Below are 12,232 nucleotides of genomic sequence, written 5' to 3'. Positions count from 1 at the left end.
CCTTGTTGATGGTCATTGTCTAGCACTGTGTGCTATGAATGTTTGCCACTTATCAGCCCAAACCTGGAGGTTGTCCACGTTTGCCTGCGTTCAAGAATGGACTGCTTCATCGACTGAGGAATTGTGAATGAAACTGAAAACTCTGCAATCACCAGCAAACATCCCCACTTCTGACCTTATCATGGAGGGAAGGTCGTGGATGACGCAGCGGAAGATGGTTGGGTCAAGCACAATGCCCTGCAGAACTCCTGCTGTGACATCCTGAATTCCAGAGGCTGAGACGATTGGCCCCCAACAACCACAACCATCTTCCTTTGTGCTATGTGCGATTACAAATGGAGAGTTTTCCCACCGATCTCCATTAACTTCAGTTTTTCTCAAGCTCATTGGTGCCACAGTTGGTCAGATGTTGCCTTGCTGTCAAGGGCAGTCACTCTCACCTCCTCTGGAATTCAGCTCTTTTGTGCATGTTTGGACCAAGGTTATAATGAAGTCTGGAGCCGAGTGGTCCTGGCGGAACCTAAACTGAGTATCAGTGAGTGGGTTATTGCTGAGTCAGTACCACTTGATAACACTATGGACTACACCTTCCACCACTTTGCTGATAATTGAAAGTAGACTAATGAGGTGGTAATTGGCCCGATTGGCTTTGTCCTGCTATTTGTGGACAGGACACGCCTAGGTAATTTTATACTTTGTCAGGTAGATGCCAGTGTTGTAGCTGTACTGGAACAGCTTGGCGAGAGTGACTGCCAATTCGGGAGAACTGGAGAACTACAGCCAGGATGTTGTCAGGGTCCATAGCCTTTGCTGTATCCAGTGCACTCGGCTGTTTCTAGTGATTACATGGAGCAAATTGAATTGGCTGAAATCTGGCATTTGTGATGGTCGGGACCTCAACTGTGATGGACTCAGCACTTCTGGCTGAAGGTGTTTGTGAACGTTTTAGCTTTGCTTTTTGCACTGACATGCTGGGCTCTGCCATTGTTGAAAATGAGAGTGGTCCTGGAGTTTTTTTTTTAGAACATTACAGCGCAGTACAGGCCCTTTGGCCCTCGATGTTGCGCCGACCTGTGAAACCATCTGACCTACACTATTCCATTTTCATCCATATGTCTATCCAATGACCACTTAAATGCCCTTAAAGTTGGCGAGTCTACTACTGTTGCAGGCAGGGCGTTCCACGCCCCTACTACTCTCTGAGTAAAGAAACTACCTCTAACATCTGTCCTATATCTATCACCCCTCAACTTAAAGCTATGTCCCCTCGTGTTTGCCATCACAATCCGAGGAAAAAGACTCTCACTATCCACCCTATCTAACCCTCTGATTATCTTATATGTCTCTATTAAGTCACCTCTCCTCCTCCTTCTCTCCAACGAAAACAACCTCAAGTCCCTCAGCCTTTCCTCGTAAGACCTTCCCTCCATACCAGGCAACATCCTGGTAAATCTCCTCTGAACCCTTTCCAAAGCTTCCACATCCTTCCTATAATGCGGTGACCAGAACTGCACGCAATACTCCAGGTGCGGCCTCACCAGAGTTTTGCACAACTGCAGCATGACCTCGTGGCTCCGAAACTCGATCCCCCTACTAATAAAAGCTGACACACCATATGCCTTCTTAACAGCCCTATTAACCTGGGTAGCAACTTTCAGGGATTTATGTACCTGGACACCAAGATCTCTCTGTTCATCTACACTACCAAGAATCTTCCCATTAGCCCAGTACTCTGCATTCCTGTTACTCCTTCCAAAGTGAATCACCTCACACTTTTCCGCATTAAACTCCATTTGCCATCTCTCAGCCCAGCTCTGCAGCCTATCTATGTCCCTCTGTAACCTACAACATCCTTCGGCACTATCCACAACTCCACCGACCTTCGTGTCATCCGCAAATTTACTAACCCACCCTTCTACACCCTCTTCCAGGTCATTTATAAAAATGACAAACAGCAGTGGCCCCAAAACAGATCCTTGCGGTACACCACTAATAACTAAACTCCAGGATGAACATTTGCCATCAACCACCACCCTCTGTCTTCTTTCAGCTAGCCAATTTCTGATCCAAAGCTCTAAATCACCTTCAACCCCATACTTCCGTATTTTCTGCAATAGCCTACCGTGAGTCTCTTATGTCTGTTATTTGTTCAATTGTCCAACACCATTCACAACTGGATGTGGCAGAACTGCAGATCTTTTGATCTGATCCTTTGATTGTGGGATCACTTAGCTTGCCTATAGCATGCTGCTGCTGATAATTAGCATTCAAGTTGTCCTGTATTGCAGCTTCACCAGGATGGCACTGCATTTTCAGGTATGCCTGGTGCTGCTCCTAGCATGCTCTTCTACACTTTTAGTTGAACCAGTGTTCATCACCTGGCATGATGGTAATGGTAGAGTGAGAGACATGCCAGGTCATGGGGTCATGTGGAAAATAATTCTGCTGCTGCTGCTAATGGCCCACAGTACCTCATGGATACCCAGTTTTGAGCTGCTAGATTTGTTCTGAATCTATTCCATTTAGCATGGTGGTAGTGTCCACAGAGTGCTACCACTGAGCCACAGCTGACACCTGTAGTGTCAGAGGTAGTGGAGAGGGATGGTTGATGTAGGGTTTAGCGGTCCACCTTATGGTGCAGTATATCTTCTGACTATTTGTTCCATCCATCAGTATAACAATCTTGGGCTGAAAATCTACATGGGGGCACACACCAGGAATCTCTACCACTCATCTGGGTGGACTTTCCAGAGGGAGGATGTCCACTTTAAATCTCAATGACAAGCTCCCACAGCCCTAAGGGCACAATTGAGCACCTTCCTGTCCCAGAGGCTACAACCTGCAGCATACTGTGGCAGGTCGTATTATACTCCAGAAAGCTCGTTGTTGAAGGATTATGCTGGAGCCAATCTTTACTCAGTCATGCATTTATTTTACAAAGTAAAAAAGATCTCAAACATACAGCTCCTCACTCAAACTGTCATCCGTTCCAGTGTCTCCTGTGTATACTCAAGTAAGACCCTAATTAACACCCTCCACCTGCATATGATAAAACACAATTAACAGGTCATCGGGCGGGGGGTGGGGGGGGGCAGGGTGGGGGTTGTTGGGGGGTGTGGAGGTAGAGGGTGGTGGCAGTCCTGTCCTATTGAGAAGCCAGGAGCATAAGAACTCTTGGCAGTGGGATACCCCAGCACCATCCTTAAGCTACAGGTGCTGCTTGAGGCAGGCAGAGGCTCCTCCCCCAACAGGGCTTAGCCAGAACTTCTGTGCAAGGCTGGATCACGGCATATCTGGAATAACGGCTGGAATGTGCTGGAAGGCTTGCGGATTTTTGGCCCTGTATATTGAGGACTCGAAGCACTCTCAAGCATTTGAATTACAGTATAAACTAATCAAATTTCTTTCATGGGTTTTAACTTCCATCAAAACATCTCAGCTGCATGATTACTTTGTCAGGTACAGCCAAAAGTTTACTTTTCTGTGTAGAAAATCTTATTAATGTCAAGCAGTAAATCTCACAGTCAAAGATAAGACTGAATTCAAATGTATACAGTGACACTGATGTTCAAAAATTTGTCTGCGGTTCTTGGACAGAACTGATGATGGTAGTTTTCCAGCTTAGTTCCTGTAATTAATACTTATTGGAGGAAACCCTCTGTGTAAAGTCCATGCAGAACACTGGTTCACCACCAGCACTTTTTGTTTCAGTTTCAGATCGCCAGTGTTTTATTTTTCAGTGTCATGACACATATCTGATACAGCACAAAAGATACAAACTGAACTAATGGCTGTGATCTTTCTCGCTTAGAAACTTAAACCCCCACTAAAATCTTCTATACAGAGGATAGGATTTCCAGTGATAAATGTAGGTAGCAACTTTATGGAAACTTTACAACTCAAATTAAAAAATGGTATCAAAAATGTGCAGTCTGAATTTATTACCTAGAATGGAAACGCTACAAACTGAAGCACCCTATTGAGTAATTCTCGGCTTATTTGAATTTCAGAACTTTTCACAATCTTAGGTCAAATGTTCTGGCATAAATTAACTATTGTGATGAAAGCATCTTTGTTTACTTTTGCCTGTGCATTCAATGCACTACATTAAATTGCTCAATAATATGGTAATACATTGAGCAGCTGGGTTTGAATTGATCGCATAAAGACTTGTAAACTTGATTATATTGTACACGTTTAATGAATAAATTTTATATTCAAATTTTAATTTTCACATGGTTGTTGAAACATTTGCCCCATTTAACTATCTAAACACATTAAACAGGTGGTCGTTTTTACCTATGAACAGACGCTAATTTTGCCGATCTGAGTCCATTTGAAAATTCAGCACAGTACAGATCAGCTTCAGCCCACGTCTTGGTCTCAGGAAAGAAGCGGAAACAGTATCCGTTGAATTCTGTCCAGAAGAGGGGGCAGGAATAGGCCGGAATGGCTCCAGTCAGGCGAAGAGGCAGTTCTGTAATAACATGAATGATGAATGGAAATCATAATCAACAAGTTAATGTACACAAAATAACTTTATTTACTACTGCAATGTCCTTTACCTGACTAAGCATCAGTCACTTGTGAAAGAAGAATAGCATAACAAAGTATTAGTCGCTAGAAAGTGATTGACGTGATATGAACAATACCTGTCATTATAATTCCATTAATTATTTACAATAAAAGGATGGATTTTCTGATTGGGATGGGAACTGCTTTCTCACGACCATTCTAAACAAAACTTCAAGGGTGAGTTGCTCATTAAGTATTCCATGTAACCTTCTGATTGAGTTCCTCTGATAACTTAGAAACAAAATACACTAAATAAAGAAATGAAAGAAAAAATGTGAAATTAAAATCAATGATGTATCTGCATCAAACAAATTCATGGACACAGTGACCTTGAGAGCCAGCAGCATCAGATGTCCACCAATGCACCTCCGGCACCATCATAGCGCACAGATCACAGCCTCTCGGGACAGGCACAGTCTTCAGTCACACTGCTGCTTTGACATCTGGAGGTTGCTTATCCATTGTCTGTACACCCTGGCCACTGGGTACCCTTGTCTCTGCACTGGTGTCTTGCACCCTGTCCCCTCTGCGGCCTTCTGCTGCTTCCCTGTCACAAGGCTGCCCCAGCAGGTGGCCAGCAGGTCACCGATGTCTGTCTCCATTTGCCTGCCTCTCCCTCTATCTCAGGTTCTACCCTCGCTGGAGGAACCTCCTCCAGAATGCACGATCCCCATGTCACTGGGTCAATGCCGCTTCAAGGGGGTCTCTCCTCCTGTTGTCGCAGAAGGGCCACCCAGTCCTTCCCTCCTATTAGGTCTCTCTCTAATGAGCCCCCTGCCAGGAGGACTAACTGCTCAAGGGGCCTCAAACCAACACAAATATCTGCCCTTCTCCTCATGTGCTAATACATCATTCCGTGCAGCACACCCTTACAGCTGCCACCCATTGCTGCCCTTTAAATGCTGCTGAGGCTCCAACCACTAAACACCCCCCACTCCCCCGAATGGCCTGTGCATGGCTCGTAAAATTCTGAGGGGCTCGTAACCTCGGTTTGAATTACCTCCTCGGCTATCTTAATTGGCCTCAAATTGTTCGTTTGCAAATGGCGATCTTGTTAAAATCGCATTCTGGCTTCATGACGTTGGGGGCCCAACCTGATGCTATCTCACGTTATTTTACGTCCCTCCTTACCCCCGCCTTTGTTTTCGTCCGTTTTAAACAGGTAAAATTCTGGCTGTTGGCTTTCTAGTATAATCCTGGCCGGTTATCATGGATATTCTGTAATATTATTTGTTGGTATAATGGTATTTGTTATTTGGTTTCTTTCTATCTCAGTTAGACATGGGGGTCAGATAAGTGAGATTAAAAATAACTTCTGTTTCCCGCTGGTGTCATTTTATTGAGTTGATTTTTAAAATTTGTTGTTGAGATGTGGCAACACAATATTTATTTTCCCTGAGGCCTTTAAGAATCAATCATGTAAATATGGGACAACAACAAAAATAACAACTTGCATTTATGTCGCAACTTGAACATAGAAAAACATCCCACATTGTTTCACAGAGGTGTAATCAGATGAAAATGGATGCCAAACAAGAAGGAAATATTTGAAGAGGTGACCAAAAAGTTGGTCAATAAGGAGGTGGGCTACATATGGTGGGGTGAAAGGAAGAGATGCACAAAAGGCCAGAGTCAAAGTAACAGAGAGGGTTGCAGCAGGTTACAGAGCAAGGCCATGAAGACATTTAAACATGAGAATGAGAATTTTGAATTTGAGGCATTGGAGGACTGGGACTTAATGAAGGTCAGCAAGTAGAGGTGCGATGAGCAAGCAAGACATGGTACAGGCTAGGAAACAGTCAGCTGAGTTTTGGTTGAGCTAAAATTTACAGAGGTTGAAGAATGACATTGGAATAGTCAATTCTGGAGCTAACAAAGGCATGCATGAAGGTTTCAGCAGCAGATGGGCTGATGAAGGGGCAGAGGCAAGTAATGTTATGGAGGTGGAACTGGGCAGACCTTTTGAGGGATAGGATATGGGACTAGAGACACATGTAGACCAGATCAAGTGGCTGGTGTTGTGTGATTGCCTTTAAGAGTGATGTCCCTTTAAGATCTTAGTTTGCTAATGAGCCAAGGATGCAGTCATGTGACTACATGCCAGAGTAACTCTGCTACTGTAACACCAAGAGGCAAGTTCTGAAAATAGTTAACTTTGTACTATAGCTTAGCTGTTTAATAAACCTGTTTGAGATCTTCAATCAACTGAACTCCATGCATCTCATTTATGTTGCATAAGACAACATAAAAAGCTTCTCATTACAACTGGTTCCCTTTCCAGAAGAACGTTAGTGAATCAATAGTTGGAATTTTACAACAATCTGGCATCTTCCAGTCATTTGCTGATGTTCACCCAGAAATAACCTGGTTTATTAAATTCACAACATGCCATGATAAGATTTCAACTCAGAATCTCTGGGGTACTGGCTCAGTACCATAACCAATAGGCAATCTTACCTATATGATCCACTGTTAAAAAAATCAAACAGATTTATAGGTATTTTCAAAGCAAAATAGAAGTTGGAGATATTGGTCTGGAGTTTCTGCTCAATTCTGTTGGTTTTTTGGTGCAATTCCATTGACATCGCATAAGTGACACAAAATATTGAAAAATTTTAAGTACAAATTTTGTTCAGTGCAACACACGTTTCTGCGATCCTTGCACTAGTTTTAAAAACATCTCGCCGGAAGCAGGCCCTGCCCACAAAATTGGCCATGGCCCCATAGTGAATTAATCATCATTAGGAGTTTCCACTATTTGCATTTGTTTACAGGCCTTTGAGGAGAGTCCAAAAATTAAGCTGGCACTTTTGCACATAAGGTACGTTTTGAATATTTTTTGAATTTTCTTTTACAATTTACTAAGGAACTGTTCAGAACGAACTAGAAAATAATTTTAAATATTTTCTAAAAAGTAATTTTCAGCAATTTAGAATACAGTTACTCATTGGCAATAGGTTGATCCTTTGATTTAAAATTATTTTTTGTAATAAACCCATTTTCAGTGACATTAATCAAACTTTACCAAGTTACGAATAAATCAATACTTAAATATATCAAAGAATATTTTAAAGCAAAATTCAAAAGAAAGAATAGCAATTTAAAACATTGCCCGATAGTGCTGGTTCAAGCCAGATTTTGAATTTAACGAAACACAATGAGTTTGAGTCGCAACTCAGGAAAAAAAACGCTTTTCTACATGTATACAATTAGCACGGAATCCCTGAATGCACCCAAAATGGAAACTCAACCCCAATTAATTCTTGAATTTAAAATTAATTCCTTGCTCTTAAATGCTGTGAGGTACAAAACATAATGGGCTGAATTTTACCGGCCCCTCGAAGCCGCGGGTCGCGTCACGGGGGGCCAGAAATATTTTGCAGGGAGAGGCCAGCCTAGACCCGTGATGTCGTGAAGGGCCTGCCGCGTATTTCCGACAGCTGGGGGACCTCGGTGCAGCCCCGCCGCCGCCTGGCGGCAGGCCCTTCGTCTCCATTTGTAAATTGACATTAATTATATTCAAATTAACTTACCTGTCGTCCCACACCGATTTTAGGGCCTCCGTTCGGCCTTTGCGCGTCTTTGGTACTTCCGAGGTGAGAACCTGGTGGGGAGGGGACAGTAATAAAAATTTCCGGGCGGGAGGGGCGGAGGAGTGGGGAATTCAAGTTTTATTGGATGTGGGGATGGTGGGAAGGGGTTATAGGTCAAATGTAAGGAGTTCGGGGGTAAAGTTCAGATATGGAAAAAGCCATGTGTTGGTCATTTCGGGCATTGAAATGACCATTGGTGGGGGGGGGTGGGTGGTTGGGGAAGGCCATCCACAACTTTCTTATTTTTTAATAAAAATTTTTAATAAAAATACTGCTGAACCTTTAGAAATTAACAGTAATTCTAAAAGCTTAAAGCCCTTTAAAAATGGCGCCAGCACCTGCCCGATGGCGCCGGGCGCTGTTGCCTGGGACGCAGAGGCCGCGCGAAATATCGCAGGGGCTCCTCGGCAGCCCTTCCATGTTGGAAGGCCACCAAGTTGAAAACGCGCCACCGAGGATCGCGGCACGCGATTAAAATTCAGCACAATGTCTTGAACAAAATCAATACAAAATGCATATTCCAAAGGCAAGGAACAAACTGGGCCTTACCAATAAAAATTGGACAAATAAACAGGTCCAAAATTCTCTGTGCTCTGCTTCCCTCATTCATCTAATCTATCTTTCTTTGAACTTACAGCAATCCATTCATCTCCTGCGGATCTCATCTCTCCTGAAGATCTTCCCTTCATGGGCTCCAATATCTGCAGGGTCCCCCAACCTTGCACAGTCTGCTCCTACCTTCTTCCCAAGATCTACAAACAAGATTGCCCTGGCACACCCATCGATTCAGCCTGTTCTTTTACCATGGAACTGATATTTTCCTATGTCGACTCAATTTTTTTCTCCATTTGTCCAGTCTCTTCCCACCTACATCTTTGACCCTCTTCCACCACTTTAACAGTTTCCAGCTTCCTGGTCCTAACTGCCTCCTTTTCACCATGGATATCCAATCCCTGTACACCTCCAACCCCTACTAGGATGGTCTGTGGGCTTTCCGCTTCTTCCTTGGTCCAACCAAGCCCCATCCACCACCACCACACTCCTCTGCCTGGCTGAACCTGTTCTCACATTAACAACTGTTCCTTTGACTCCACTCACTTCCTCCATATAAAAGATGATGCTATGGGGGCCCTTATGGGTCCTTTTCCTGGGATACATAGTACATTCGTTGCTCCAGTCCTACTCAGATCACCTCCCACACCTCTTTTCCTGGCGCATTAATGACTGTGTTAGTGCCATTTCCTGCTCTTGTCCCAAACTGCAAAATTTCATTAGCTTTGTTTCCAATTTCCACCCTACCCTTGCCTTTTCATGGTCCATCTCTGACACTTCCCTTCCTCGACTTCTGTTTCCATTTCTGGGGGGTAGGCTATTGATCAATATAAGTCCAATGACTCACGCTGCTACCTTGACTACACTTCCTGGCACTCTGCTTCCTGTAAGGACTCTATTCTATTCTCTTAGTTTCTCTGTCTTATTTATTCTGATGATGTCACCTCTGTACCAGTGCTTCCAATAAGTCTTCCTTTTTCCTCAACTGAGGATTCCCCTCCTACATAGCTGACAGTGCCTCAACAGTATCCATTCTATTTCTGCACTTCTGCTGTCAGCCCTTCTTCTCCCTCCCAGAACCATGATTATGGTTCCCCTTGTCCTCACTTACCCCTCCACCAACCTTCAGATTCAACTAAACATCTGCTGCCATTTCTGCCACCTCTAGCTTGATGCCACCACAAATGCATTCTCCCTTCCCCTCCCCTTTCAGCATTTCAAAGGGGTCATTCCCTCTGTGACAACTTGGTCCACTCTCAATCACCCCCAATACCCCCTCAGCCACTTCCCACGCAAGCACAGGGGATACAACGCCTGTCCTTTTACCTCCTCCCTTCCCATCATCCAGGACGCAAGCACTTCCTTCCAGGTGAAACAGCGATTTACATGTACTTCTTTCAATTTAGTATACTGTATTCACTGTTCACAACGTGATTTACTCTACACTGGGGAGACCAAACATAAATTGGGTGACTGTTCAGTCCACAAGCATGACCCCGAGCTTCTGTCATTTTAATTCTCCACCTTACTCTAACTCTGACCTCTCCATCCTCAGTCTCCTACACGGTTCCAATGAGAGTCAATGAAAGCTCAAGGAACAGCACCTGTAAGGCATTTGGATATCTCTTGTATTTTTTATTATGCTGTGAGGCATTTGTTAATATCGCTTGCATTTCTGCTTAAAAGTAAAATGTAACCAGTTGTGGTGTGGGCCAGCGTGTGGGACTCGCCGGGCGGTAAGAATATGAAGGCGGAGGACATAGGAACGAAGGAAGAAGAATTCTGACCAATGACATCATTGCTGGGATTCATATTGAACTTTTTAAAAATAAAAGACAATGTAACTAAACAAGGACCCCCACATACACACACAGACAGACAAGTCGGGATATACCACTGCTGTGGTAGCCTGGGCTGTTACAACATCAAATAGCTTGTCTACAGCCACTCTCATGGACAATGGCCTTTTGAAATATGTGTGAATGGTTTCCTTCTTGCTTTATCAAGATGCAGATATCACATCCATGGGGTGGTATGCACCTATGAACTCCCCTGCTGACAGCAGGATATCACTACATGCATATGGTATCGCATAGCCAGGGTGGGATTGATAAGGCACTGAAACCCCAATCGGATGACCCAATTCAAGACATTACCTTATATGTCCAGGGACCAGGGTCAGAAATGGGTATAAAGCCACAGCTCAAAAGGACATTGTTGCTGCAGCCGGGAAGTGTCACAGGAAGTCGTTCAGCAGAAGTCGTTCAGCGGACCTGACCACCCAGGCTATAGCTCCTGTACGCGGGTTTACTCAGCAATTGGTGTTGTAAGTATTTACTAGTGTTTGATGAGTTAATAAAGGTGTTCCACATAAAGTGGATATTGTATCCAAAGTCTGTTTCGTGCGATTGATACTCAGTACGGGGTCAAGATCTTAGAGAGAAGTGAGGCCCCCTTTTTAAGAGTCTTACACACCTCATCTTTCGATTAGGCACTTTATAACCTTCTGGACTCAACATTGAGTTCAACAATTTCACATCATAACCTCTTCCTCCTTTTTTCTTCCCTGGACAGCAGCTGTTGGTAATGATTCTGCTTTCCCACATACACCTCCTCCAGATCCATCTTCTGTTTCTATACTCATCCAATTACCATTTCCTTTTGCCTTGGACCATCATCCCTTTTGACATTTAATCCATCCTGCCTTGCACCCTAGATTCTATGATCACATGTTTTCCCCCTGAGCCGCCTTCCCCCTTTCCCTGCCTCAGTTTATCTACAAAAGCAAAATACTGCAGATGCTGTAAATCTGAAATAAAAACAAAAATGCTGGAAATACTCAGCAGGTCAGTCAGCATCTGTGGAGAGAGGAACAGAGTTAATGCTTAACAATGACCTTTCGTCAGAACTGGGAAGAGTTAGAGATGTAACATATTTTAAGCAACTGGACATGCACCTGAAGTGCTGCAACCTGCAAGGCTATGGACCAGGTGCTGGAGATGGGATTAGATTAGGCAGCTAGTTTTTTTTTGGTCAGCATGGACATAGAAACATAGAAATATAGAAAATAGAAGCAGGAGTAGGCCATTCGGTCCTTCGAGCCTGCTCCGCCATTCATAATGATCATGGCCGATCATCCAACTCAGTAATCTGTTCCCGCTTTCGCCCCATACCCTTTGATCCCTTTAGACCCAAGAGCTACATGGCGGGCTGAATGGCCTCCTTCTGTGCCATAATTTTGCTATGGTTCTATGTTTCTATTTTGAGGTGCCCACGCGTTCTCCTTGTTGCTTCGGCAGTGGCCATCGCCCTCAGTGGCGCTGCCAAGGCTCCAGCGCTGCCAGCCTCTCTGACTGGGCTGGCAGGGTGGAAGGCCCACCCGCTGTCCTTAATTGGCCAACTCCTCTGCTGCGGCTCTTAATTTTCTGCTCCTGGCAATATTGCGGGGTAAGTCCTGCCTCCCACCCAAGTGGACCAGTGACCCGGAAACCACCCCGATGAGGGAACCGCCA

At 44.3% G+C, this 12,232-nt stretch overlaps 1 protein-coding gene across 1 annotated transcript in view; it reads right to left on the bottom strand.

Annotated features, from left to right (window-relative positions):
- clec19a (C-type lectin domain containing 19A) overlaps positions 1 to 12,232 on the bottom strand; it is an 81,828-nt gene that overhangs the window by 57,342 nt on the left and 12,254 nt on the right. The window contains exon 2 of the mRNA XM_068056771.1: positions 4,300 to 4,477. Within this exon, the coding sequence (XP_067912872.1) occupies positions 4,300 to 4,477 (178 nt within the window). The remainder of the gene's footprint in view (positions 1 to 4,299; positions 4,478 to 12,232) is intronic.

The sequence above is a fragment of the Heterodontus francisci genome, chromosome 24, assembly GCF_036365525.1.
Source record: "Heterodontus francisci isolate sHetFra1 chromosome 24, sHetFra1.hap1, whole genome shotgun sequence".
Taxonomy (NCBI): domain Eukaryota; kingdom Metazoa; phylum Chordata; class Chondrichthyes; order Heterodontiformes; family Heterodontidae; genus Heterodontus; species Heterodontus francisci.
The sequence above is the reverse complement of the archived record's forward strand: the minus strand, read 5'-3'. Positions and strand labels throughout refer to the sequence as shown.